The sequence below is a fragment of the Musa acuminata genome, chromosome BXJ2-9, assembly GCF_036884655.1.
Source record: "Musa acuminata AAA Group cultivar baxijiao chromosome BXJ2-9, Cavendish_Baxijiao_AAA, whole genome shotgun sequence".
NCBI classification, from domain to species: domain Eukaryota; kingdom Viridiplantae; phylum Streptophyta; class Magnoliopsida; order Zingiberales; family Musaceae; genus Musa; species Musa acuminata.
The window spans coordinates 22,464,618-22,491,827 of NC_088346.1; the positions used below are offsets into that span (position 1 = coordinate 22,464,618).

Consider the following 27,210-nt stretch of genomic DNA (forward strand, 5'->3'; position numbering starts at 1 on the left):
TAAATTCATTAACCTCAATAGGATATAAAATTTATTTCCATTTTATACAATTGATTTCATGTGAGGGTGTTCAAGTCTTTTTGTGAAAACATGTATCATCCTTTAAAATCAAAACATAAGTTTCGCCATAAAGCCGTCAAGACCAAACACATCAAAAATAAAATATTTTGATATCATATCTATCATCATAAGACTATCAAGAAATTCATACATAGATGTACATGCACTATGTCATCTTAATATGTCATGAGAATGTCATCTTAATTTGTCATAAAAATGATTCAACCAAAAACACATGTTAATCCAAAATGAGAGTTTCAAATCACATTTACTTCAAAAACTCATGCATGACATAAAATCATCAAAATACACATGCATGGATTAATCCTAAGCATTATCACATATCATATAACTATCATCCATAATGTTGCATACATCATTCAACATTTCAAAAATGAAACCTTAGCAATATATTTTTCATGATCAAATTTTTTAATTTTTCAAAGATGCTAAAAAGAAAAACATGATATAACTTTTAAAAAATAATTTTTTATTTCCTATTCTAAAGTAGGCACTCATGAAAGACTTCAAGTAATTTCAAAATAATTCAAGAGAGTTGAGTTACTTACCTTGTAGTCGAAGCCCGTCAAAGCCCAATTCGTCGTTTCACCTTTGGAAGTTCTTGATTCATCCTTGGGTGCCTTCCTTTTCTTTGGCCTCTTCCTCCGTTCAAGTTCATTGTTTATTTTAGATTTTTGTTTAATGAACTTATTAAGAGTTAGTGTTCGAAGTTTAAGTTCATCATTGTCCTCATCACTTGAGTCATCGCTCAAGTGGTATTCATTTATCCGGAGTTCCAAATCCTTCCTGTTCTTTGGAAGGTGGTTCAAGTGTTCATTGTGTTCATCATGTGCATTGCGCACCATTTCATATGCCTTCAATGAGCCGATAAGTTCGTCAAGTGGAAAAATATTTAAATATTTTGTTTCTTGTATTGCCGTTACTTTTGATTCCCAAGCTTTAGAAAATGATCGTAAAACTTTACTAACAAGTTCAAAATTCGAGAAACATTTGCCAAGAGCTTGTAAACTATTGACGGCATCCGTAAAACGGGTGTACATGTCAACAATGGTTTCGCTCGGCTTCATTCGAAAAAACTCGAAATCATGCATTAAAATGTTGATTTTCGAATCTTTGACTCTAGAAGTGCCTTCGTGTGTGATTTCAAGAGTGTGCCATATGTCGAAAGCCGTTTCGCACAAAGAAACCCGATTGAACTCATTTTTGTCCAAAGCGCAAAATAAGGCATTCATAGCCTTTGCGTTTAAAGAAAACATCTTCTTCTCCAAATCATTCCAATGGTTCATTGGAAGAGAAGATATTTCAAATCTATTTTCGACTATGTGCCATAAAGAAAGTAAGAAAACTCTCATTCGAGTTTTCCAATAAGTGTAGTCCGTCCCATTGAAAAAGGGAGGACAAATGAGAGAGTGACCCTCTTGAAAGCCGTAAAGAGTCATTTCTATTTGGGTGTTAAACCAAGGTAGAAAAACGTGGCTCTGATACCAATTGTTAGGATCGGAGCGGTAAAGTACGATAAACTTTTGACGATTTAAACACTTTCAGAAACTTCGTATGATAAAAGCAGCGTTTCGTTTGAAACCGTTTTGATTGCATTTTAACTTGAAGAGATAAGTAAGACGGAGATAAAGAAGTAGAGCATTAAAGTGCAAATGGTTTGCAGTAATGTAAATGACAATAAGTAAATGCAAACCAGAGATCACGCCGATTTTACAGTGGTTCGGTCAAATGACATACATCCACTTGCGAGGCCCCTCTTCGATGAGGCTCTCACCTTCCACTAGCAAATCTCTTGAAAGGGAAGGGTAAATACCCCTCTTACAACTTTTACAAGCGGTTCACTCTCTTACAGATTTTCAGCAAGAAAGAAGGAGGTGAACACTAGCAAATTAAAAACAAGAAAGGCAAAGACTCTTCTAAGACTTTTCTCTCAATCACTTGCTGCTCAAAAAGTTGTATTCTCAGCTGAGACTTGAGAGGTATTTATAGGCCTTAAGAGGATTCAAATTTGGGCTCCAAAAATTTGAATTCTCTTATGTTCCCGATGCTGGCCGTGCCACCGCCCAGCCAAGCGGTGCCACCGCCCAGCCTAGGCGGTGCCACCGCCTAGGCCAAATCAGCTCACTGGTTGGGCTCCAAACTTGGCCCAAACCAGTCCGAACTCGGGCCCAATTGGCCCCTACTTGGTTTATAGGATTAACACCTAATCCTAACCCTAATTAACATGCTAACTACGAATTTAAAGACATTTTCTAAGCTATTACAAAGTCCGTAAGTCAAGACTTCTTCCGGCGAGCTTCCAACGAACTTCCGACGGTCTTCCGATAAACTCTCGGAAACCATTCTGCGGACTCCCGGCAAGCTCCTAGACTTCACGATTTGATCTTGGCGAGTTCCAACGAGCTTCTTCGGTAAGCTCCGATCTTTCTCGGCGAGCTCCGCGAACTTCCAACGAACCTTCTGGCGAGCTTCCGAAAAACCCTTCGGCAAGCTCCCTACTCATTCTCGGCTAGTTCCGGCAGCATTCCCGATGAACCTTCGGACTTCTGTCGAACTCTTGAACTCGCAATGAATCCTTCGTGCTTGACTCCGACACTTTGTTTTGCTTTATGTCTTCATCGTTATCGTAGTTAATCCTGCACACACAAGCAAAAACTCTACTCCGATCTAGACAATTATTATAAAGCGAATTGACATTCTGTTGCCTGGCACGTCATTGGTTGGTGCTTCGTCCGATTCTTCGGCGCATCGTCCTCTCTTGCGGCTTGTTGCCCAATCGGCGGTTGACCTCCGCAACGCCGATATCCTTGGCGCAATTCCGCTCTTAGGCCCGATGCCCGACATCCGAAGCCTTCTACCATCCAATATCCTAACGTGATCTCCTCCGGCACAACGTCAATTCCTCCTGCGTTAACTGTCTAATCCTGATCGAGTAGACCTGCATCACTCAAAATGCAGTTAAACATAAACATAATTATCAATTGGTTTCATCATCAAAATACGAGATTCAACAGTTTCTTGGTTACAAATGATTAACCTCATTAGACTTACTTGACTGCTTAGTCTTGCCCCCGTTATATTTAAATTTTATTGCCTGCATTATTTTTTAAATAATTGGTTAGAATTTTTGATCAAGTTAGAATTGTAAATCTTGTGTGGTAAATTGAGTCAGTTTGAAATTACATATGAATCCAATGGTAACAAGCAATGATGTCCCGAATATTGAAGGTCAACGATATGGATTGTTTTACTAATGAGATATGTGTAGGATGATATTCATAGTTAAATCATGATAAACTTTATGGTACTTTCAAGCAGGGTTCTCAATTTCGATGTGTACCACTCGGTGCGGGCGGTACGTACCTGTCCGAGAGGATACCAGTACGCGGACCATCCTCTACTTGGCAGTACCAGTGTTTTGACCAGTACCAAGGCATATCGACTGGTACCGAGGCATACCGACTGGTACCGCCTTGGATTTTGACCGTTACCGAGGCATACCGATCGGTATGCCCTGACGTGGTAGGTGAAGGTATTTTAAAGATTTTATGATGTACTATTGGTACGCCCTAGTGTATCGACGGTATATACCGGTACGTATCGTACCGAGCTTATCGATATTCAAAACCTTGCTTCTAGGCAAGGTTCGTCATACCATGGTGCATCGCTCAGTATGGATGGTACATACCGATCCCGATAGGGAACCGGTATGGGTGGTACATACCGATTTGTTGGTATGCCTCACTATATTGTGTGTTGGTATGGTTTGGTACGTACCGTACTAATAGCTGGTCAGTAGACCGGTATGAATTGATAAGGCAAACCATGCTTCCAGGTATTATCTCCACTATTTCATGATCACTATTTTCTCATGGAATTTCTTATTTTTCTCCACATTCATGATTACTTCATCATCAAAATTTATTTTCTTTTAGAAGAATATTGTAATTGTCTGAGTGATCATCCATTCTACAAGATTAAATGTGATGACATGTTTCTGTACTCCTGTTGGCACACCTTTTGGGTAGCTTCTGTAATCATGACAGATTTAGTGCAACCCTAAACAATTTGCATTAATACATGATGAATGTATAAATTTCTCTGAACACTTGTTGGCAAATCTTCTTGGTAGATTCTACAGTAATAGTGTAACGTGACTTAGGTCTTAAAATTAGATTTGTGGAATCCAAAGAATTTGCTGCCAATAAATAATCAATATATAACTCAACATGAAAAGGATGCTAGTTAGTTGGAAAATGAGGACCTTAAGGTGATCTTTAAGAAACAAGAGAAGGTAAGAGGACATTGACAGGGACACCAAAAATCTTCTTTTGTATGTCATATTTTTACTCATATTTGCCTACTATTGTATGATTATGGAAAGTATTTATTAGTTTAATATCTGCAGACTTATGCAAGAGCCTTTCATGTCTGTGCCACTTATATGGATTGTTCATGAAGACATCCTTGGGAAACGTCTTTCACATTATGCAGAGTTGGGCTGGAAAGATCTTATTAACGAATGGAGAAATGCTTTTATTAGGGCAGATGCTGTTGTTTTTCCTGATTTCTCTCTTCCAGTAATAACCTTTCCTTTCAATTTCGATACAGAGACCATTTTGATTTTTGTTTTTGTGAATATCAATTTGTTATTTGATTGGCTTACTATATCTTTGTCAGATGCTGTACACCTTGCTAGATAATGGAAATTTTTTCGTGATTTCTGGATCTCCAGTAGATATATGGGCAACTAGTGCCTATATTGCAAGCCATTCCCGAAATCAACTGCGGGGAAATTATGGGTTTGCTGAAAATGACCGATTGATACTAGTTATTGGTAGCTACTTTTTCTATGGTGATCCACCATGGGATTACAGAGTGATGCATGCTTTGGCACCTCAAGTTAAAAGAATAAAGGGATTGATTGGAACAATAAAGTTTGTTTTCTTATGTGGGAACTCGACAGCTGCCTATAGCTCTACTTTCCAGGTATTGGTAAAATTCAATAGTATGTCATGTTTTCATTTGAATTAATAATCTGTAAAGTTAAATAGTAAATCTAGATATCTGTCGTGTACGGAAACTTAATTAAGTGCCAAATGCCAGAAATATCTTTGAAAGACCATGCTGATCAAATGTTGGTTGCTCAGAGTCATTCTTGTTTGCTTTTGCTTTGAAAACATTATATTTATCATTCTCTAGTATATATACCTGAATTTTGGTCTAGTAATGTAGACATATCTGTCTGACCTATACACACCATAAGATAGAATGGTCTGCATGCATGGTACACATGATGGGGTCTTCCTTGTTATTTGAGACAGATGTCATGTCTTGTGAATGTTATTTTAGCATATATACGGTGGAACTTGTATGCATTCGATGCCAATAAATTCCTTCTCAAGGAATCACATTGTGCCAGCTTTAGGTTGTCATGGTGCATGTCATCAGCATGCCTTACAGCATAGTCATGACATCAACAGAAGAAAAACCAAAGAGAGAGAAGAGAGAGAGTGATAGAAATGTGAGGGGGGGGGGGAGGGGGGGTGTTACATGTCTATTTAGGCTGATGGATGGAGTTTGCAAGTGGCTAGTAATCATTGGCTAATTATGAACAGCTAAGGCATGGATTATTGGTGTTGCTGGGTATTCATGTATAGAGGAAAGTCACTTGAGGAAAGTCAATTGACTAGCTCAAATTGAGCCCATTTGATCCCGCAAGACCTCAGGGTTAAGTGGTATGCTGGTAAAAGATGATTAAAAGTGCATTGCATGGTATGGGGTGGTGTTTAGGAAAGGGCATTTCATGCTGAGTACACACTTATTATGCTCTACAAATTTAGCTAGCTCAACGATATATGTATCTCTAGATAGTTATTTAAAGATTTAAAATTGCCTTGTATTATTGATCAGCAGTTCTTTTTCTATCTTACTGTATCACTTCGAACAACAATTGGTTCTATTTAAATTTCTCACAAGACATGAGACAATTGTTTACATTTATAAGATTATCTATCTTCACTTCACTGCATTTGTACATCACCATCAAGACTCCATGCAGATCTCAGTCAAGATAAAAAGTGCATGCTGTATGTGCTGTATTCTCTCTTACTATATTATGTATCTAAGCAGTGCCATTTCATAGTGGAGGCATAACCCCCAAGTCCAACTAGGGCCTCTCTTATTCCTTTGTCATTGATTTCCTAGCTTCTTTTTTTCTAGATGCTCAAATTAAAATCATAAACTATCATCTCATGATATGGTTCATATTGAAGTTTGTGTTTCTGCTGAAATTCTCTTGCATTTATATGCTTTAAAATTTTTATATTTGATTATATTTATTAGATTTTTTCCATTTTAGATTTACATATTTATATGTTGTTTCAGTTCTGGTATATTTTAGCATAAGATACTAAAATTCTGTCTTTACAGTACTTTCTTTAATATTCGTATCATGTGAAAACTCAAGAAGAACTAATGTCACATTTCTGGAACAGGATGTTGCTTTACGCATGGGATTTCCAGATGGTTCTGTAAGGCATTATGACATGGATCTTGATGTGAACAATTTTCTGTATATGGCTGATATTGTTCTTTATTGGTCATTCATTGAGGAACAAAACTTTCCTCCACTATTGTTGCAAGCCATGTCCTTTGAAATTCCCATTGTTGCTCCTAATATGAGTGTAATACAGAAATATGTGAGCTTAATGCTGAACCTAATGCTTTTATTCTTTGGCTATAAATCTATGTGTTCTTTGACTAAAACATGTCTTTTATTTTGCAGGTTGTCAATAATGTCCATGGCATTCTTTTTCACCCCAGTACATCGGACACGTTGGTTAGAGCATTATCTCTTCTAATGGGAGATAAAGAGTTGTCAAATATAGCTCATTCTGTTGCTTCACATGGGAAGTCACTCTCTATGAATATGCTTGCTTCAGAATGTATCTCTGGTTATGCTGAGCTTTTTGAAAGCATTCTCCATTTTCCTTCGGACACACTGCTTCCAAATTCTATTTCCCAAATTCAGCAGAAAACTTGGTTGTGGGACCTGCTTGACAAAGAAATTAAACAAACATATACTTTTACAGAAAATGAGAAATTTTTAAGAAATGAGTATTCTAGACAAAGATCAAGCATTGTATATTTGCTGGAGGAACAATTTTCTAAAAGGCTTATGGAGAATGATTCACAACTTGTAAATGAGACTTATGCAGAGGACTTCCCAACTCTATCAGATTGGGATGACATTAGTGAAATGAAAGCTTCTGAGGACTATGTGAGTCGAGAAATGCAGGAGGTACTGTTCCATGCTTGAAATTGCCAATTTTCTCTGAATCATTGGTTGAAAAGATCAAGTTGAAATCTGCATGCTAGTTTTTCTTTATGGTTTTATGATTTTGTAGCTTGATGAAAGAATGGAGAGAACTTCAGGATCATGGGAAGATGTTTACCGGAATTCACGGAAAGCTGAAAAGCAGAAAGCCGAAGCATATGAGCGTGACGAAGGGGAATTAGAAAGAACTGGACAGCCACTATGCATATATGAAGTGTATACTGGAGAAGGAGCATGGCCTTTTTTGCACCATGGTTCTATATATCGTGGGATAACACTTGTACGTTCAGCCTGCTTGATGCTACAATGCATGAGAGTTTGTTACATTTTTAATTTATTTTGTCCTCTATATATAACATAAATTCATGCATCTGCCATATAATTTGACTTCCAATCGTATTATATTTCTTAAACTTGTTTACTTGAATTTTCCTCTGTTTTTTGTTGAAATATAGGGCTTAAATATTTTATTTATTTATTTATCCTTCTAGTCTCTTGGAATGTTTCAGATCATCAAATAGGACTATCTGATCAGATTAGATAAAAAAAATTATGAGGGTTTGATTAGTTTAATTCTTGGAAAGTATCTGGTCTCAAACTTCTCTTATTTGCTTAAAAGAAACTTCTCATTAAAGCTTTCATGAATTTTTTTCTGTTGGAAGTTAGACAAAATCGCATATATAAATTGCAAAATGTCAGATGGTGAAAGCTTGAGTATTGTCATTAGTAAATCAGATAGAAATTGACTAAACTGAACCTGTCGTATTTAATGAACTGTTTTGCACTTAGAGGTGTATTTTGGTCATCATGTTATTCAACAGTGATTCTTGACAATGATTAAAATCTCAGTTCCATATTGACATCCAACATTGGCTGGACTGGTACAATACTAATACTACACCAAACCATGTGGATATCAATAGAACCTGCAGGTATTGGTTCCAGAACCAAAAGATCCCCATGAAACATTGATTTTCAGATTTGATTTGCCTTGATAGTAATAAAAATATGTTTCTAAAACGTATTATAAACCAAGGATTTTAATTTCCAATAATACCGCCTGTACTGGGCGGTACGTATTGGTCCGTCAGTAGACCGATACACGGACCGTTTGCTACCGGGAGGTAGCATCGATCGGTGACGGAGAAGAAAGAAAGGGAGAAGAAAGAAGAGGGAGAAGAAAGAAGAAAACCTGGAGATCCGGTGCGGCGACGAAGCCTTGGCAACGTCATGAGGAGAAGCGATTTCTTCTCCCCAGCAGAAGAAACCGATTGAGGCGATGCCTTTCTTTTTTTTTTTTTCACGCAGGGAAACCGGGGCGACGTCGCCTTGGCCTTTTCGTTTTTTTTTGCACGGGGAAACCGAGGTGACCTCACCAATCGACGTTGGCGATTGGTGATTTAAAGGGACAGTTTTTATGACCTAATCAATCACATATGTAATATTAAAGAGGGAGGTTGCTGTAGGAGAGAACTTAAAAGAGTTTTGGGAGGTCCAATGCAAGCAGCTTGTTTAAGGGGTTAGGTAACATTGATTTCTACACAAATTCGAGCAAACCGGCTACATCCCAATTGAAGATATCGCGGGGCAATTTTAAGAAAGTGATCAAGCAATCAAGCAAAGAAGTGATACGAAATAGGGATTCTGCATTTTAGTATTCCATCGGCAAACCCAATAAATGAATCCTTTTGGACAAAGGTTAAAAGTTAGGATGCTAGGGAATGAGTTAAAAAACATCACCATGAAGATGCCAAGGTCCCTCAGTTAAGATCTGAAGGGCATCAACCTTAGAGTAGAATCGAAACAAGAAGAAACCGGCTTCCAAGTCCATAATGGGGTGGGGTTTGGAGTAAAAAGAGGCCAAAGTTTAGGAAGATGAAATTTAAGAACAGTAAAGGGCGGAGGACGATATAGAAACTTATCGATGAGGAAAAAAGCCCACATATGCCATCAGGTGAGGTATTTGTCTTCCTTAAATTGAACGAAGTCGGTAGAGGATGATTTGATACACTCCTGCAGTAATTTGTGAAGAAGGTTGCCAAAGTTTGCTACTCTGATTGGGGGGGGACAATCAAGAGAGTGGAGGCCTATGAGGGCTTTGTGATGGTAGAGGGAGTGCTCCTACCATAGGAGGAAGAGGGTGGGGAAGGGTTTTTCCCTGGGTCAGGAGGCTTGGGAGGCACTGTTGTAGGAGTTAATGAACGGCCGAGGGGGGAGGGAAGAACATAAGGAGGCAACCATCGAGGATTAATTCCTGTGAGTAGTCTGTGGGTCTCATCCAATTGGCCTACTATTTGATCTTACAAGGTCACAACCCATGATCCATTTATGAAAAAAAAAAAAGACAGAGGAAAGAGGAAGAGAAAATAGGAGTTGAAAGAGAAGAAGAAAAGGCTAAAAAAAAGAAGTAATGGGGAAAAGAACAAGAAGAAAAAGACAAAAGAAAAAGAGATTAGAAGAGAATAAATTAAAATGAAGAGAATTTTATTTTTCACAAGTTTAGCTATAGTAAAAAATGTTTTTAATTTTAAAATTTTATAATATAATATACAAAGTTATATATACATATATACATATATACATCTATGTATATATATATATATATATATATATATATATATACATACATCTATGTACATACATCTATGTATACATGTATATGTATATACATACATATACAATATTTGGCAGGCCTCCTACCTCTATATTCTCAATCATTGTTGCTTCCTCAATTCTTGACCTACAACTATATCCATCTTGCTTTCACTTATGGCAACTAAGGTCATGTAGAAAAATCATGGGGTATTTCCTTAATTCTAGAGATTATAAAGTCATTGGCTACTTTCTGAATATGCAACAGAAACCTATGGGATTGTTTAAGTGCCTTTTGTTTGTCCCTTCTGACAGACCTCATCTGCTCCAGTTAAAGATTAGGTCTCCAAATGTGAAAGCGTTGGTTCAGAAAACAAAAAAATGTCCAATTATGTTTCAGTTTTCCAGGTTATGATAGGAAGTATCATAGACCAACTAATTCTTTTGTACTGTTATTAATCAAATTTAAGATTCACCAGCATGCTAGTATGCTTCTCAATGAAATTACATTATAACATTCTTCTTGCAAAGTAAATTATTTGATCTTCAAGCATTTTTGCAATGCTAGGTTTCATTCTTGTTTTTCTAGATTCCTTTCTTCTTCTATTCTACCAAACTCTCTCCTTTTCCCCTCTTTTGTTTGTCCCTTCATATTTATTGATTGTGATGAGATTGCAAGTTAGGCCAGTTGCATTGTACTTATTCATTAGTATTACATCCAGGTTGCCACTAATTTACTTTAACTTTCGTCTTTTCCTCAATTTCCACCTGCATAATTGTCATCTAAGCTTATTTCCAGCAAAATTAATTTACTCTTGTCTGAAGGTTTTTTTCTATATGTTAAATTGAATAAGCTTGCAACTGGATCATGCTTTACCACCTTCACCTTTAATCTTTTTTACTTCAGTCATTTAGAGCCCGAAGATCAAAATCAGATGATATAGATGCAGTTAGCCGGCTTCCTGTCCTGAATGATACATACTTTAGGGATCTTTTATGTGAGACTGGCGCTATGTTTGCAGTTGCAAACAGTGTGGACAGCGTTCACAAGTTACCATGGATTGGTTTCCAGTCATGGCGTGCTGCTGGAAACAAGGTATGCATTATATTTATGACATAAATATAGCCAAACCTTTGTATCTTCTATGGCATACAAGTCAATATTTGGGTCAATCTTTACAAACTGTTTGACATAGTTTTTTGTACTTATTTTTCAACAGTCATCAGGCTGAATTGTTGTTTCCCATACCATAATAACAAGAACAATCACCCATAACTATGTGACAAAAAGAAATATTCAAAAATCTTTTAGTTGTAATCCTGCATTTATTGCCAAATAGTTCTTTGAGCAAGTACATAATGTCACATGGTAACTACAAGAACATGCAAAGTATTGGTCATAAAACGATACACCTTTATCTCTAACTGTGTTGGATTGGTTACCATTGTCCTCTGCTGTCATTATGTTTTACTAATGGGTTGTGTTTGTTCTAGATGATTTTATTCATCCTAACACGAAGTAGAACACCTTTCGAAACAAGGAAAATACAACACATATAAATCATATGGATTTGAAAAAGGTTCATATGTGCACAAGTAGATAAATAAACAAATAATAAATTAGTGCATTGGCTCCCGGGATTACAAGCCAACCTAAGGGAAGTATAAGCAGCTTCCAGAATGACTGACCTCTGGTCAAACCCATACTGTTTCTCCCCTCTAATCTAACAGATCATAGAGTTTTTCACTTTATATAGAAAACTGAAATTTAAACATGGACCAAGCAAAAAACATATGCATATCATTTGATCCATGAAATCATCTTTCTAAATTTTATTTGGCTTCTAGTTGGGTGTAAAAAATAGCCAACTAATAACACTTAGATACATTCAGAAGATTTTAAAGTTTCAGGGTTTAAAGTTTCAATTATTGGACTCCGTTAGACTTTGGCTTGATCTTTACAGGTTTGGTTCACACCAATGCAGTGATTTCAAAAGGTGCATGAGCGAGATGAGGCGAGGCCCGAGTGCCTCATAACAAGGTCGGGCGAGGCACTTAAAGAAGGTGTCGCTCGAGCGACTAGACATAGCACTCAAATCAAGTCCAAATTAGGTTAATTTCACATAGGTGGCTCAACCGAACCAACTAGACATAGGTTAATTTCACTCCCCGCCAATGCTAAGCCTCATCGCCCTATGCCGCTTAACCACAAGGGTACATCGTCGAACCGAAAGCCTCTTTCTCCCTACATCATTGGATCACGAGCCCCCTTCACCCTACGCCATCGGACCACGAGCCCCCTTTGCCCTATGTCGTCGGATCACGAGCCTCCTCCCCCTACGCTCCTACGCTACCATCTACAACTCTGTTTCTTTGTTGTGTGTGCTTTTGTTGTCGACTAGCTTTGTTTTGTCATCGGTTGCCAATATCCTCTGCCCTAACCACCACCTTCCTCCATCATTTACTTCTCCATCTCCTCTTTCTCAGTTTATAGGTAACATTATGTTTGTTAAATGATCACTTTCTTGCATCGTTAATGATTGCCTATTTCCTATTTGTATTTCCAACATTGTTAATTTCCAACATCAGCTTGAGGTGGGTACACTATTAGGAGTTAAAACATAACAGAACATATACTGTTAAGTAGGAGCATCGTAGATATCTGCTTTTATTTCCTACAATGTAACTATACTTTATATGATTGTCATTTTTATTTTTATGACCATATTTATCAATCATAATATATTTTTTTAAATTTTAATATTTGGGAGAGTGCTTTGCTTCACTTGAAAGGCTGGGCGTTTTAGCACCTTCGTGCCTTTTGGCACCTAGGGTTTTTGAAAACACTACACCAGTGTACTTATACATATTATGACAGAACATGCCATGGTACCGAGAGAGTGGATGGAGGAGCGAAAGGTGGAGAAGAGAAATAGAAGAGGAAGAAGAGGAGAGGAGGAGAGACAAAGTATTGGCGGTGGTGGGTGAGCTAGGCAGCGACAACATGTCCCACATATTTAGGGGCTTGGGGTTGACACACACACATGATAGAGAGAGGAAGTTTAATATACTTTATAATATTCGAAGTGATCTGGATTTGAACCTCCAAAATGGCTCGGTTAACGAGCTGGTTTTTTGTCAGATTGGTATTTTTCACCTGGTTCATATCGGTTGGGATGGTTTTTTTAAACTATGCTAGTAATGATAAATTAGGTAACATGGACAAGACTCTGTTTGATCACAATTAATGATATATAGTATAGGTTAAAATGTTTTTAATGTTTTCATACATGAATATGGTTTTCTTGTTGCTTATTCTACTTTCACATAGTCCCATTCCAAAGGCCATAATATTATGATACTGTTTGTCCTAATGTGATTGACAAGAGATCTTGGAGACTCTTGCTTTAAAACTTTGATGCCCTGATATGTAGCCAAATAATTATGCAAGATCTTGAGAAGTACAAAATCAGCCGAAAGAGATTATAAATTGGTCTAGAATTTACAATAAGCAAAATTAAATGAAACATCAAATAGTTTGAACAGGGAGCTTGGTGCAGACCATGACATGTATCTTAAATGATGGATTTGTTGATTGTTGCCTAATGACGGATGTTGCATCTTTTGTGCTGACAGACTGTTTAGTCAGTTTGAACAAAAAATCTATCTCTAGAGTTTGTGACTTATTAAATGCTGCATACGACCATGACATGCATCATAAATAAAGGATTTGTTGATTGTTTCTTGGTGAAGGTTGTTGTGCCTTTTGTGTTTACAGATTATTTTTGGTCAATTTGAACCAAACTTCTATCTCTAGAGTTTGTGACTTCCCAAATGCTGCATGTGTTTTTTTTCTGTTTTGAAATTAATTTGTCACAATCAACAAGTGATTAACATTGCAACTTTATGGTATCTTTACATCATTATCTGCAATAAAATGGTTACAAGTTTTTCTTCGTTAGCACATTCTAGTCCAGATGGCATATGCATTTTCAGATAGTCGCGTCTTAGGTCTCTTTGATTACAAAAACAAAGATTAACTAATTTTTGCTTTGGAAGGTTGGGTGCTATGAATCTTAATCTCTATCACAATGTGTTGTTGGACAAAAATACTTTTGAAAATATTTTATTTACATTTATGTGCATGTCCACTTTGCATGTTGTTGGTCCTTTACATAATATTTATCTCACACTCAAATAGTTGGTATTTTGCTCACAAATGGAACATCATTGTATATATCCCCTTGATCTCCTATACGGCCTACTTTAACTCTTATCACCTCCACTTCTACTTTCATCATTTTGCTTTTTCTTCTAATCCGTTTGGGGAAAAATTCGATGATCTTGATCCTTCCTTCGAGCTGATTTATACTTTGTGGGGGCATGATAACTGAAAGGAAAAGATGATCTAGATTGCTTTTATTAAGAAATACCTAAACAATGAACTAAAAAGAGACTTCTTGAGCAACAAGCTCAGACTTCCTGAACAATAGCTCAAACTCCTTAAGGTTACAATCCTGCTATCGCTGTTCTCTTCTTTCTATTCGCCAACTCTTCTTTCTTAGGTTACTGCTCATGTCCTCTTTAGGGTTGTCGCACCGCACCGCACCCCTCTTCTTAAAGTTGTAGAGGGGAGGACACCTAACTAGAGTAGGGCTCTTAATCGGAGTTCAACTCTTCTTCCAATTCCAATCCAACTCGAATTGAGTTGGGTTGAGTCTTTGAGCTAGCCGAACTTGAGCTTTGAGCTTGGGTTTGACTTGGCTAGATTGAGTTGCGTTTGAGTATGGCTCGAACTAAGTTTGGATTGAATTGGAGTATGATTCGAACTGAGTTTGAGTTGAATTGGAGTAGGACTTAAATTGAGTTTGATTGTTCCTAATCATGACTCCCCAAATTTGGCGATTCAGATTCTGATGAATTTGAAATTGAAGATTGGGAAACTTTGCTTCACTAGCTTCCTTCGTGAACCACTTTGTTGAACTTGGCTTTTGTCCTTTGCGTCGTACTCAAAAAGCTGTTTTGATGCCTTATCTTATGGTATGACAATGGTTTTAGTCTTCTCTTAGCTGATCACCAATTCATCTATCGAAAGCAATGTCTCTTTTTGTTTATGGTCTAGCATTAATGGCCTGAACACCATCAAGTTCTTCATGTTCACAACTGAGTACATTTCTACGTACAGAGGCAACTCAAATTGGCAAACATTGTCTCCAACTCGCTTTAAGATTTTGAACGATTCATATTGGATGGGCTTGAGTTTCTTTCATTTTCCTTTTGGTCATTCCTTCCCTAGGTGCAGCAAGACGAAGTCACCTTCTAGGAACCGACTCTCAATATGATGTTGGTCGTGTTTGAATTTCTGTTGAGCCCATTGAAGTTGTTGTTCAACTTCCTTGGGCGCCCATTAGATATGCTCGAGAATTTTTTGTGCTTCTAGCATTATGTTGCCTTCTTTGGATGTTTGTGACGTGAATTGATCGCAAACTGCATATCAAAAGGGCTCTGGGGCAAGTAGCCTAAGCATACCTCGAATGACGGTTTGATCATGGAGCTATGCACCACTCGATTTGAGATCCAATTTGGTGAAGATGGCAGTCCAGCACATCTATCTAAGGTAGGGATACCAAATTTTCACTTTGATCTTGTTGAAGGCATGGTAATTTATGCTCATGCACCATCCTTCGTCCTTCAGCACCATCACCACCGTGTTTTGCAAGGAGAATAGCTTGGTTTGTTAACATCGCTCTCGATTAGCTCAGCCACTTATCGTTAGATTTCTTCATTCTCTAAAATTGAGTTTTGATACATGTTGAGATTCGGTAGTGGTGCTTGGAGATGAGCTATATTTTGTGCTTTACCATTCGTCATGGAGGTAGTTTGTGGTTTTTGGTAAAAAGGTCCATATATTTGCTAATGAGCTCCTGTACCATACAACCATCCTTTTTCTTCCATGTCATTCATAAGGATGATTGTCGATGTCGAAGATGGTGAAGCAATACCTCAACGATATGCTTACTATCGACAGTGAAGCAAAATTTCCATAGTCGATCTATCCTTATCTCTATATCTTTTTGGATCCAACCCAAGTCGTATGAGTTCAGATGAGGTATGATTTGTAGGCCAAGCTTCTGGACCAAGCTTGTTGAGATGAGATCTATTTGATTGTCAATGTCGATGATGGCGTCGATAACTTCTTAACTTGATTTTTCAACATGCATGGCTTTTCTGTAATATTTGGACCAATGGATGGAATCAAGTCTATAACCTTTTGCCTCACCATCAATGAACTCGGACTCGAATCTACAAATGAATTAACACAAGATCGATGGGATCATCGTCGACAGTTGCAGCTATTGTTCGTCGACTTCGGTTATTCTTCTTTCACTTTTTTGGAAAGAATTTTGTGTGAACCAACACTTCTCCCTTATATGCCTTGTAAATTTTTAGTGATCTTAGAAGTGGTCACTTCTCTTCGGGGAAGAAGAATTTTTATTGTTGCTGAATTTTTTTTTTGACCTTTAAGTAGCCCTCTTTGGTTGTCTTCATAGTCCTCTCGCTACGTAGTTTATCTGGGCGTGCGAACCAATGGTAAACTTCATATCATTGCTTGTTGTCGAAACTCGATGATGTAGTCTTGCATCAATTGGTCTCGTCCTTGACACAAGTTGTCATCTTTTCCATCGATCTTCGAGGTAGTCCATTGGGTAGAATTCGTAATGTCGAATAAGTCTTTTAGATTGCCCACATGTTATCTCTTCATTGTTATAAGTTAACAGTAGGCATTCCATCATGCTAGAGCATAACTTGTCAATTTGAGTCACATGAGTGCGACTGTCTTTGCTACTATACCATACTTGGTGAATAACTTACTTGGTGAAAGTTTATCTTATTGTCTTTGCTAATTATAAAGGAAATCTTTATAATTCTATAACATACTTGGTGAAAGTTTATCTTATTGTGAAACAGGTTTCTTTGTCTCATGCTGCTGAAGAAGTATTGGAGAAGACAATACAAGGACAAAGCAAAGGGGATATAATCTACTATTGGGCAGTAATGGATATGGGCCTGAACAAAGTTGATATAAACAGAAAACTTGACTTCTGGTCCACATGTGATCTCTTAAATGCTGCAAAGTGCAGGTACTTCATCCTTTTGCATTTACTTCTATTTGATCTGTTTATATGCTGGTTTGCAATAGTTGCCCTATCTAGTAATATGCATGAATTTAGTGTTAAAATCAGGGATTTAGTTGCTGGGTCTGCTAGTCAAACCACTGGCATTTTGCCAGGTCCTACAGGTTGGCACATGGTTCCATGCCATGTGCCCATCACCTATATGAGAATTGGACATTTTCCATGCATAGGCATTCCATGACACAATGTTGTTGGTACGTGACATGACACGTACAGTGTGAGTGGCCTGAAATGGGCACAGCAGGTTATATGGTTGATTTTTGTTAGAAATGTAGGTTTCTCCAGGAAACTGTAGATCAATGATGAAATTGTAACTTATATAAAAGCTTTGGTTCGATTCAGGAATTCTTTGAAGACTTAAAAAGGTTGTATCAGCTTTAAGAAAAGCTTCAACTGTGTTGTAAATAAAAATCTGTGATTCATCATTAGTTTGAGCTTGATAGCTTTATGTCAAGAAAAACTGTTTTGCTGTTGTACGTTGGATCTTCTAAATTCAGCTAATCTCAGTGGAAATTCAACCAGTTTCAATGGTCTCTTGCAGACCCCTTGCACCTTACCAACACCCACTACATTTGTTCGGTGGATGACCCTCCTTACTCTGTGACCCGTTCCACACATCATCAGCTGGTGATCAGCTTTAATTGAGTTCCTACAAGTTCTAGACAGAAGGAAGAGAGAAAAGGTCCTTTTTGGTATCTACTATTTCTGGCAGTATTCCATAAGTTACTAGCGACCAGTATTTTACTGGCTTGAAAAAAAATTATAAATAGTCTGGTGTTTGACGTTATTATAGGCTATATGTTATAAACACAATATATTATTTATTTCTGTGGATATACATGTTCTAGTGACTCTCTATGTCAGCATGAAATTTTCTTAGGCTAGGATAGTGACATGCATGATATTAACATCTTAGGTTCAGTGGACACCAGCAATATTGACCACCAGTTTTCTGTCACTAGTTAAATGTTGTGTTGTCATTGACATGAAGAACTGTAAAATAGCTTTATGCTTGTGTAATTGAGAAGGTATTATCTGATATCCTGTTACTAGATGTATTGATGCTTCAACTAGCAGCAGATACATCTCCTTGTTCGACAATATTCTTTAAACTCAGCACAAAATGGAACTATTTTGTGCATGTGACAAAAATTGGTTGTTCTAGGGCTTAGTAGATTTGGTAGTTGGTTCAATTAATTTTTTGAATATGAACTACCAGAGAGGAGGTGGAGATGGAGGAGGAGGAAGAGGGGTGTTGTCGGGGTCTGGGGAGGCTGTCGGGTGGGAGGTGAGGGAGAGCGATAGTGCGAGGAGAAGGCACACTACCGAGAGAGAGCGAGAGAGAGAGAGAGAGAGAGAGAGAGAGCTTCAAACGCTTACCAACAGAGAATGGTGGTGGCTCCTTCCACTTTCTAATGCCTCCTCCCACTTCCAGAAGCAGTCCTTGATGGCCATAAGTGGATTTATTAGGAAACGGTGCAAGTACAAGACAAAGTTTGTGAGGATCCACCATTGGAGGTCACAGCGGAAAGGGCAAGGCACACCATTGCTTGCCTTCCACACACAGAGTAGCATGATCCCTTAGAGTTCCAAGGGATGTGTGGGCATGGATTGTGTTGTTATTTGGCTTGGTTGCACTGAACCTGAACCAATCAGTTTGAGTTGACAATTAGCTTAGGATCAACTCAAGCTCTACCAACCTTCTTTGGACCAGGTGCGCCTAGGCAGTGGCCAATCAAAATGCCTTGCTCGAGATATTTTACGGCACTCAGGTCTCGCTTCACCTTGCTCTGGCACCAAAGAGAGCACCCAAGCACCTCATGACAGCAGTAGGCAGGAGTCACAGGATCACAGTTAGATAATCTTAATCCCCACATAATGACTAAAATATTATTTGGTCCCATTTTTCTAAACCTGGGTTAAGGATGGATAGGACTGCAGTTAGATAATCTTAAATTCTCAAGCCCCACTAAAGCTAAAAGTTGTTAGTTTTGCAGGCTTATATATAATAGGAAACAGGTGTAGTGGGGCTTATACTACAGGTATACTACATGATCTAAAAGGATATATATACTGTTTCCTAAACAGTTTATCAAACTCTTTTACTTCAATTTCTTGCAGGGTGATGTTTGAAGATGCTTTTAGACAAATGTATGGGCTACCACCTGACATGCGAGCCCTGCCTCCAATGCCCTTTGATGGTGACCATTGGTCTGTTCTTCACAGCTGGGTGGTGCCAACACCCTCCTTCCTAGAATTTATAATGTTTGCAAGGTATTCTTTTTTGATCTCTTTTTCCAGTGAAATTCTCCACATATGTTTCATTGACATGTTTTATTTGCTGAATTACAGAATTTTTGCTGATTCACTTGATAACTTAAATCAGAACAACAGTAGCCTGACCTCTTGCATTCTTGGATCATCAAGACTCGAGGTAACTTAATTATCCTGCACCAATCAGTTTCAATTTTACTATGTACTTATTTAATGGCCAATCATAAACTCAGATAAGGCACTGCTACTGCCGTGTTTTGGAAGTGTTGGTCAATGTTTGGGCTTATCATAGTGGTAGAAAGATGGTTTACCTTGACCCCTTTACTGGGGAGCTAAAAGAACAGCACCCTCTTGAGCTCAGAGATATGTGGGTGAAATACTTCGATTCAGATCTACTGAAGAGCATGGATGAAGATTTAGCTGAGAAAGCAGATGATGGGATGCATCCCAATGACAGATGGTTGTGGCCTTTAACTGGTGAGGTGCATTGGCAGGGGATCCTTGACAGGGAAAGGGAGGAGAGATTGAAGCAAAAGATGGATAAAAAGAAGAAATCAAGGGAGAAGCTGTTGGAGAGGCAGAAGCATGGATACAAGCAGAAATCATTGGGACAGAAAGATAAATCACCATAACAAGTTCAAAATTCCCATTTATGAACCAATCAAGACCTATAGCGTTATACTGACAGAGATCAGAAATGGTGGATGCGGGAATAAGAAGCAATTGGTAATAAAGAGATCACCATATAAAGTTCAGGTTTCAGTTTTATTAACCAATCAAGAACTTACAGTGAGTGCTACACCAAGAGAGACCAAAAATAGTGGATGCAGGATATGAAGCAATTTGATAAGCCATTGGATATTGCCCTAATGTTTACATATACACATCTCTTCCTGCATTTTATGCTCTGAAGGAGTCGAGAAGGTCATGGCAATCTTAGCCGCACAGGTATCTTGATATAATTTTTGAAAAGAGAATTATTTTGTGATAGTAAGTCAGGAGTGCAGATACTACTTATGCTTCTGGCCAAGTGATATTCTTTTCCACTTATTAATCCAAAGAGGATACACCAAAATGAACTGTATTTGGTTGAGTCACAACTTGTCACTGTACATCAGGGAAAAATGGAAAGCATTTATGAATGAGAAATAGAATTTTCTTTGTCAGAGTTTTTGTTTTGCCCTTTTGCATCATTCTGCACATTTTCCAGAACGGTATTCCTGGTTTTTACAACTTTATAAGTTTCAGAAATATTCCGTTAAGATGTTGGATGTATGTTTCATCTACTGTGCTCGTGTACAATGCTTCGTCCTGGTCTTGTGTCCAACATCTATTGGAGCCCAGATTACAACCATCAGGTATTGGCAAAAACTTTGTTTCATTATGGTAACTAAAATTTTGTCAACAGTATGATAGGCTAATCTAGTGTCCACATCTATGGACGGAAAATAAAAAAAAGTGTTTTAAAACAGAAATATGCTGATTAACACAATAATTGCACAAGAAACTGCAGCATTGTGCAGCTGCAGTTGACCCCTTGTTGATCCTAGTAGGATGTTGAATTCCTCCATGAGAATTTAGTTAGATACACAATGCTACATTAATGTAAAAAAAATAAAAATAAAGACTTTAAAACTCGATTCATTTTATAAAATGCTAGTTGTTAAAAGCTTGGACTGCTGATAGTAGGATATTGGGATCCCATTTACCATTTGCAAAAGAAAATAATTAACATCCAAAGAGATGGGAAGAACATGTGTTGGGGACAATGATACTCATCCCAAACCTATAAAAGAAAAGCAAAAAAGATGAATCACTGACTGTGTGATAAAATGATGAAAGTATTTGTTTTCAGGGGTTTTCTTGATTGATCAATTAGGATGTCAGACCTTTTTTTTAATGGAGAAAGCTATCCTCAAAATGACCAAATAAACTAGTTATGGTTCTTTTATCCAGTTTGTAAAACTACTACCAATAAAACGACCACTATTATCTTCTCATCAGAACGCCATCTCAAAGAAATAAATGATGATAAAGCAGATTATATGCGTGACTTTACCATCTTAATATGGTGTATTAAAAGGAATTCAAATTTATTTGAAGGCTTATATTGACACTAGAATCAAATTAGGTATTTTCTTTCAGGTATATTACTCGAATTCTTTTATTGTGTTGTTAGAACCCTTGCAGATTCTAAACTTGGGGTTGATCTCTTTAGGGGATCGGCCTCCTTGGAACTCTATAAGGGGTTCTTCCCTCCAAGTTGCTGCTCAAAGGCTGCAGAAAAGATTCATCTATTGCTTATGAAAAGAGGAGGAATACATTACTATTTATAGGGCTTCTAAACCCTAACTCCTTATAGGACTCCTACTCAAGACTCTTACTTCTAACCAACTCCTAATAGGACTCCTACTTAAGACTCATATTTCTTTACAACTCCTAATTCTTAAGATTCCTATTCCTTTACAACTCCTAATTCTTCTCTAAGAAACAACCTCCTACATGAATGCCCCTTTCAATTAGAACTCTCATAGCTAGAGTCCTAACAGAATGTCCCTCTCAATTAGGACTCTCCTAGCTAGTCCTAACAGTTTTACATGAATGTCCCTCTCAATTAGGACTCTCCGAGCTAGAGTCCTAACAGACCCGCCCTCTTCAAATCAGCCTTGTCCTCGAGGCTGATGATTCGTGAATTCTGGGAATTTGATCTTCAATTCGTCATAGTTCTCCCAAGTGGCATCTTCTATTGGTAGGTTCGCCCACTGTATTAGCACTTCATTAGTGGGTCGTCGTCGTCGAGTCACGATCCGTTGATCAATAATGGCACTTGGCTGGGTCTGGAGTTCTCTTTGGGTAGTCATATTTTGTGGGTGGCTTTGGGCTGTCTCCAAGCACCTATTTACAACTTCTATCTGGTCGTCGATTTGTGGGTGATATGTCGCACTCCTTTTCAATTTAGTACCCTGCATATGGAATAACTTTGTCCAAAATCTGCTCTTGAAGATGCAAGTAGAATTTGTCACAAGCACAATGCGTCCCTTATAGCATAATTCTTTTGAGTCCCGATTGTAATGAGCCACGGAGCTTGGTGCTTCCTCTAATTTTTTTTTTTTTTGATCTTACTAGTCTCCGAATCTTCCCGCCATTCCATCTTAATATCCTCAAGAAAGTCACTGGTTGGAAGTAAAACAACCGAAAATTCAGCTTGCTCAGGTAGTTGCGAAAGCACATCTGCAAGAACATTCTCTTTCCCCTTTTTGTATGTTATTTCATAATCAAATCCAAGAAGTTTTATTACCCATTTTTGCTGCTCAAGGGATGATATCTTTCGCTCCAAAAAGTACTTGAGGCTTTTATGGTCGGTTTTAATTTGAAATCGTCGACCAATCAAGTAGGGTCTCCACCTCGTTGGTGCGTGCACAATGGCAAGCATCTCTTTATCATATGTTGACTTATTTTGATGGGAGGGAGATAATGCCTTGCTAGTGTATGTGAGTGGTTGACCATCTTGCATAAGAATGGCTCCAATTCCGACTCCAGATGCATCGGCCTCAATAATGAAGGGTCGGTTGAAATCTGGTAGTGTTAGCACCGGCGTCGTCGTTATGGCTGCCTTAAGTTTGTCGAAGGCAACGGAGGCTCTGTCCGACCTTTGGAAGATATCTTTTTTCAGTAAGGAAGTAAGTGGTGCACTGATCTCTCCATAGTTTTTCACGAACTTGCAGTAGTAGCCTGTTAAACCCAGAAAGCTATGTAGTAATTTTATATTCCATAGGGTCAGCCAGTTTTGCATTGCTCCAATTTTGAAGGGGTTATTGCCACATCTTCCTCTGATATGATATGCCCAAGATATTCCACCTTCTTATGAAGAAAGCAAAAATTCATAGTGGTTGTTGTGTATTCAAAAGGCGGTTTTCGGTATGTCTTCTTCACATACTCGTATTTGATGATACCCGGATCGAAGGTCCAGCTTTGTGAAGATTTGTGCTCCCTTAGCAACTCATCTACTACTGGAATAGGGTATTTATCCTTGATGGTTATACCATTGAGAGCTCGGTAATCAGCACATAATCACCATATTCTATCCTTTCGTATGAGGAGCACCGGTGAAGAGTAGGGGCTGCAACTTGGCTGAATAACTCCTGTTTTGAGCATTTCTTTTACAATCCTTTATATTTCATCCTTCTGGAGATATGGATATTAATATAGCTGAGCATTTGCTGGAGATTTGCTTGGAATAATCATTATACAATAATCATGCCGACGGGTAAGAGGTAGGTTGCGTGGTTCGTCAAATATATCTAAAAATTCAGCAAGCAAAGGAAGTAGATTTGGATCTTCAAATTTTGTTGGCTCTCCCTTAGTTTATTGCTCAAGTTGTACCAAAAAGCCGCTGCATGCTTTATGCAAAACCTTCTCCATTTGTTGTGTGCAAATCGTCGTTACGTCGCCCTCACGTTTCCCGTGTAGTATCACCTGTTTCTCCTTACTGTAAAATTTTATAATTAGTTGCATAAAATTCTAAGAAATATCACCTAATGTTATCAACCATTTAATTCTGAGTATGGCCTCATGATCATCAAGAGGGAGGAGGAAGAAATATGCAATTATCTCTTGGTCCTACAACAACAGTTTCACTTGCGGGCACCTATGATCACACTTCAAAATTCGTCCGTTGGCGACCTTAACGACAAACCTGCTGCAATTCTCAATAGGTAAGTTCATATAGATAGCAACCTTACTATTTAGGAAGTTATTAGTGCTGCCCGTGTCGATGAGAACAGTGATCGGTTGTTGTTTGAGAAGGCCTCCAACTTTCATCGTTTGTGGGATTGAGTAGCCAACTAGTGTATGTATCGTAACTTTGGTCGGTTGTGGCTCTTCTTCTGCATCTTCTTCTTCATGTTCAAGGCTCTCTTTTGGATGTTCAATGACCTCTTCTTCTATCGGTTCAATCATAAGAAGTCCCCCTTTACTACAGCGATGCTCACGGCTCCACGACTCAACACAATGCCAACATAACCCCTTCGCATATCGCTCCCGAAGCTCTTCTCTTGTTAACCTCTTTGGTGTAGGGACTTGGTCGAAAGTAGGGGTTGAGGAGTGACCCTAGTCCTCCGAGCTTCATGGTTCAATTGCTCCTCTTGATGTCGTGCGAAAGAGATGGCTGCCATAAGCGTATACGGTTGTCGCGCTTTAACTTCTCCTTGGATCTCCGACTTCAAGCCCTCAATGAAGGTTCTCAATAGCTGTTTTTGAGACCAATCATGAGTTTGATTAGATAACCTTTCAAACCTGGTTTGGTACTCCTGAATGGTAGAGGTTTATCGGATCTTTGCCAGTTGTCCGTCAATATTCTCGTAATCGGTTGGTCTGAAGCGGATCAACAGTCCTTCTTTGAATTGTTGCCATGAAAGGACTCCATAAGTATGTTCAAACCAATCAAACCACTGTATAGCATCCCCTTCAAGATGTATAGCTACAATTTTCACCATAGATGCATCCGCGATTTTGTGGTACTGAAAATATCGCTCCGCGTGCGAGATCCAACCAATCTTGTCTCCTTCTTCCCATCTAGGGAAGTCCACTCTCATGCATGGATAGTTGGGGTTGGTTATATATCGTCCCCTCTCTTGGAAGTCATATCTTCGGGCTTGGTGTGATTGGGCAAAGTTCTCTCCTTGATGTGATTTCTTTAGGCTTAGTGGTCGGTCCAATCTGAGTTCGGTAAAGAGCGTCCGAATCTTATCCTCCATTCGTGCCTCCAAGGCTTCGAATTTAGCATTGATTGCCTCCTTAGATGCCATAGTATATGCCTCCAAATCTATGATGTTAAGATCTCTCTTTTGTTGTTGGGTTAAAGACATGTATAGGTTAAGAGAAGTGATGGTCGAAAGGGTTGGTGGATCGGTGGATGTAGGCTACGATTTAGGCTTGTTTTGTGGCAGTTTTGGGTGCAGTTTGAGGGTGTGGTTTAGTGGAGTTTTAGGGCTGTGGATGAAAGTTTTAGATCTGTGGTAGATGGCAGCAAAGGTTTGATAGAAATCAGTGGAAGTTGCAGCAAGTATGTGCTGTCTTGTAAGAGTAGAATTGTCGTCGAAGAAACAATGGTTTCTCGATGTAATTTCTACCAAAAACTTAAGAGAATTGAGGAGGGAATTGATAGCAAAATCATAGATTATATGACAGAAAGGATGTCTAATTTAATCAAGAGAATTTCAGCAGTATAACAGCAAGAAAATTGGTGCAAGTTGCGATAGCAGAATTGTCGTCGAAAAATTTCAGCGGGTCACAATGAAAATTTGCAGCAACACAAAATTATTTTTAGAGATGAATTCCTTAATATATTAATCTTACATGGAAGCCAAGATGATCTATGAAGTGTGTAAGAAATTTCATTCAAAAAAGATTACAAATAGATGGGTTAAGGCAACAATATGCCGCTAAAATTTTCTGTAGCTCAGATTTTTAAGTATAGCAGATTGGACGTAAAAGATCAGTGATTTATATTGAGAATTTTTTGATGAAACCAAAGGGAAATCCACTGTTCGGAAGTTTCAAAGCTATCATAAAAATTTCGTAGAGATTTGGATAGAAACAATATAGTAACAAGATCAAACAAACAGTGCTATGCGGCTGAAATTTTACAATGCAGATTTTCAAGTATAGCAGATTAGACTTAAAAGATCAATGGTTTATATTGAGAATTTTTTAAAAAAACTAAAGAAAAATCTGCTATTAGGAAGTGTCAAAGTTGTCATAAAAATTTCATATAAATTTGGATAGAAAAAGCACAGTAGCAAGATCAAACAGATGGTGCTATGCGATTGGAATTCTGCAATGTATCTTTCGTCGTAGAGATGAAAACTTTGTGACGAAAGGTTTATGCAGCAATATAGGAACAGTTTTTTTTTTTTTAGATTTTCGAATAAGGATAACTAAATTGCAGCAGCAGTAAGGTAGGAAACCAGAACCTGTTGTAATTCACGGGGAGATCAAAGGATGATCTACGGTGGTGGAGATGATGGCGGAATTCGGCGACGATCTTTTAAGAAATTGTGAGAATTGCTTTGGGAGGTTGTGGAGGGCTGATGGATGGCAATGGAAGGGCAGCGAGATGCCAAGAACGTTGCTCTGATACCAGGTGTTAGAACCCTTGCAGATTCTAAACTTGGGGTTGATCTCTTTAGGGGATCGGCCTCCTTGGAACTCTATAGGGGTTCTTCCCTCCAAGTTGCTGCTCAAAGGCTACAGAAAAGATTCATCTATTGCTTATGAAAAGAGGAGGAATACATGACTATTTATAGGGCTTCTAAACCCTAACTCGAACTCCTACTTTTAATCAACTCCTAATAGGACTCCTACTTAAGACTCATATTTCTTTACAACTCCTAATTCTTAAGACTCCTATTCCTTTACAACTCCTAATTCTTCTCTAAGAAATAACCTCCTACATGAATGCCCCTTTCAATTAGGACTCTCATAGCTAGAGTCGTAATAGAATGTCCCTCTCAATTAGGACTCTCCTAGCTAGTCCTAACAGTTTTACATGAATGTCCCTCTCAATTAGGACTCTCCAAGCTGGAGTCCTAACACTGCAATGCTGTTAGGGTTTCTATTCTGTGGTTTCCTATGTTTGCTTGATGTAATTTGGATATGTTTTCTATTTTAAAGTACACCGAACAATCTTTTGGATATGAACTTGATGTAATTTGTTTGTGAAATAAT

The 27,210-nt window shown here is 38.2% G+C and overlaps 1 protein-coding gene across 2 annotated transcripts in view; it reads left to right on the forward strand.

Moving 5' to 3' along the window:
• Nucleotides 1-20,648, forward strand: part of LOC135623303 (uncharacterized) — a 40,420-nt gene extending 19,772 nt beyond the window's left edge. Inside the window, exons 5-14 of one of the 2 annotated variants that reach the window (XM_065126112.1) lie at nucleotides 4,490-4,661; nucleotides 4,762-5,070; nucleotides 6,579-6,782; nucleotides 6,869-7,384; nucleotides 7,491-7,700; nucleotides 10,920-11,108; nucleotides 16,982-17,154; nucleotides 19,330-19,482; nucleotides 19,561-19,642; nucleotides 19,716-20,648. In XM_065126112.1, the coding sequence (XP_064982184.1) occupies nucleotides 4,490-4,661; nucleotides 4,762-5,070; nucleotides 6,579-6,782; nucleotides 6,869-7,384; nucleotides 7,491-7,700; nucleotides 10,920-11,108; nucleotides 16,982-17,154; nucleotides 19,330-19,482; nucleotides 19,561-19,642; nucleotides 19,716-20,114 (2,407 nt within the window). In that variant the 3' untranslated portion in view covers nucleotides 20,115-20,648. Of the gene's footprint in view, nucleotides 1-4,489; nucleotides 4,662-4,761; nucleotides 5,071-6,578; nucleotides 6,783-6,868; nucleotides 7,385-7,490; nucleotides 7,701-10,919; nucleotides 11,109-16,981; nucleotides 17,155-19,205; nucleotides 19,251-19,329; nucleotides 19,483-19,560; nucleotides 19,643-19,715 lie in introns of those variants that run through there. The other variant, XM_065126114.1, reaches the window with a different exon arrangement.
• The last annotated feature ends 6,562 nt before the right edge of the window (nucleotides 20,649-27,210 follow it).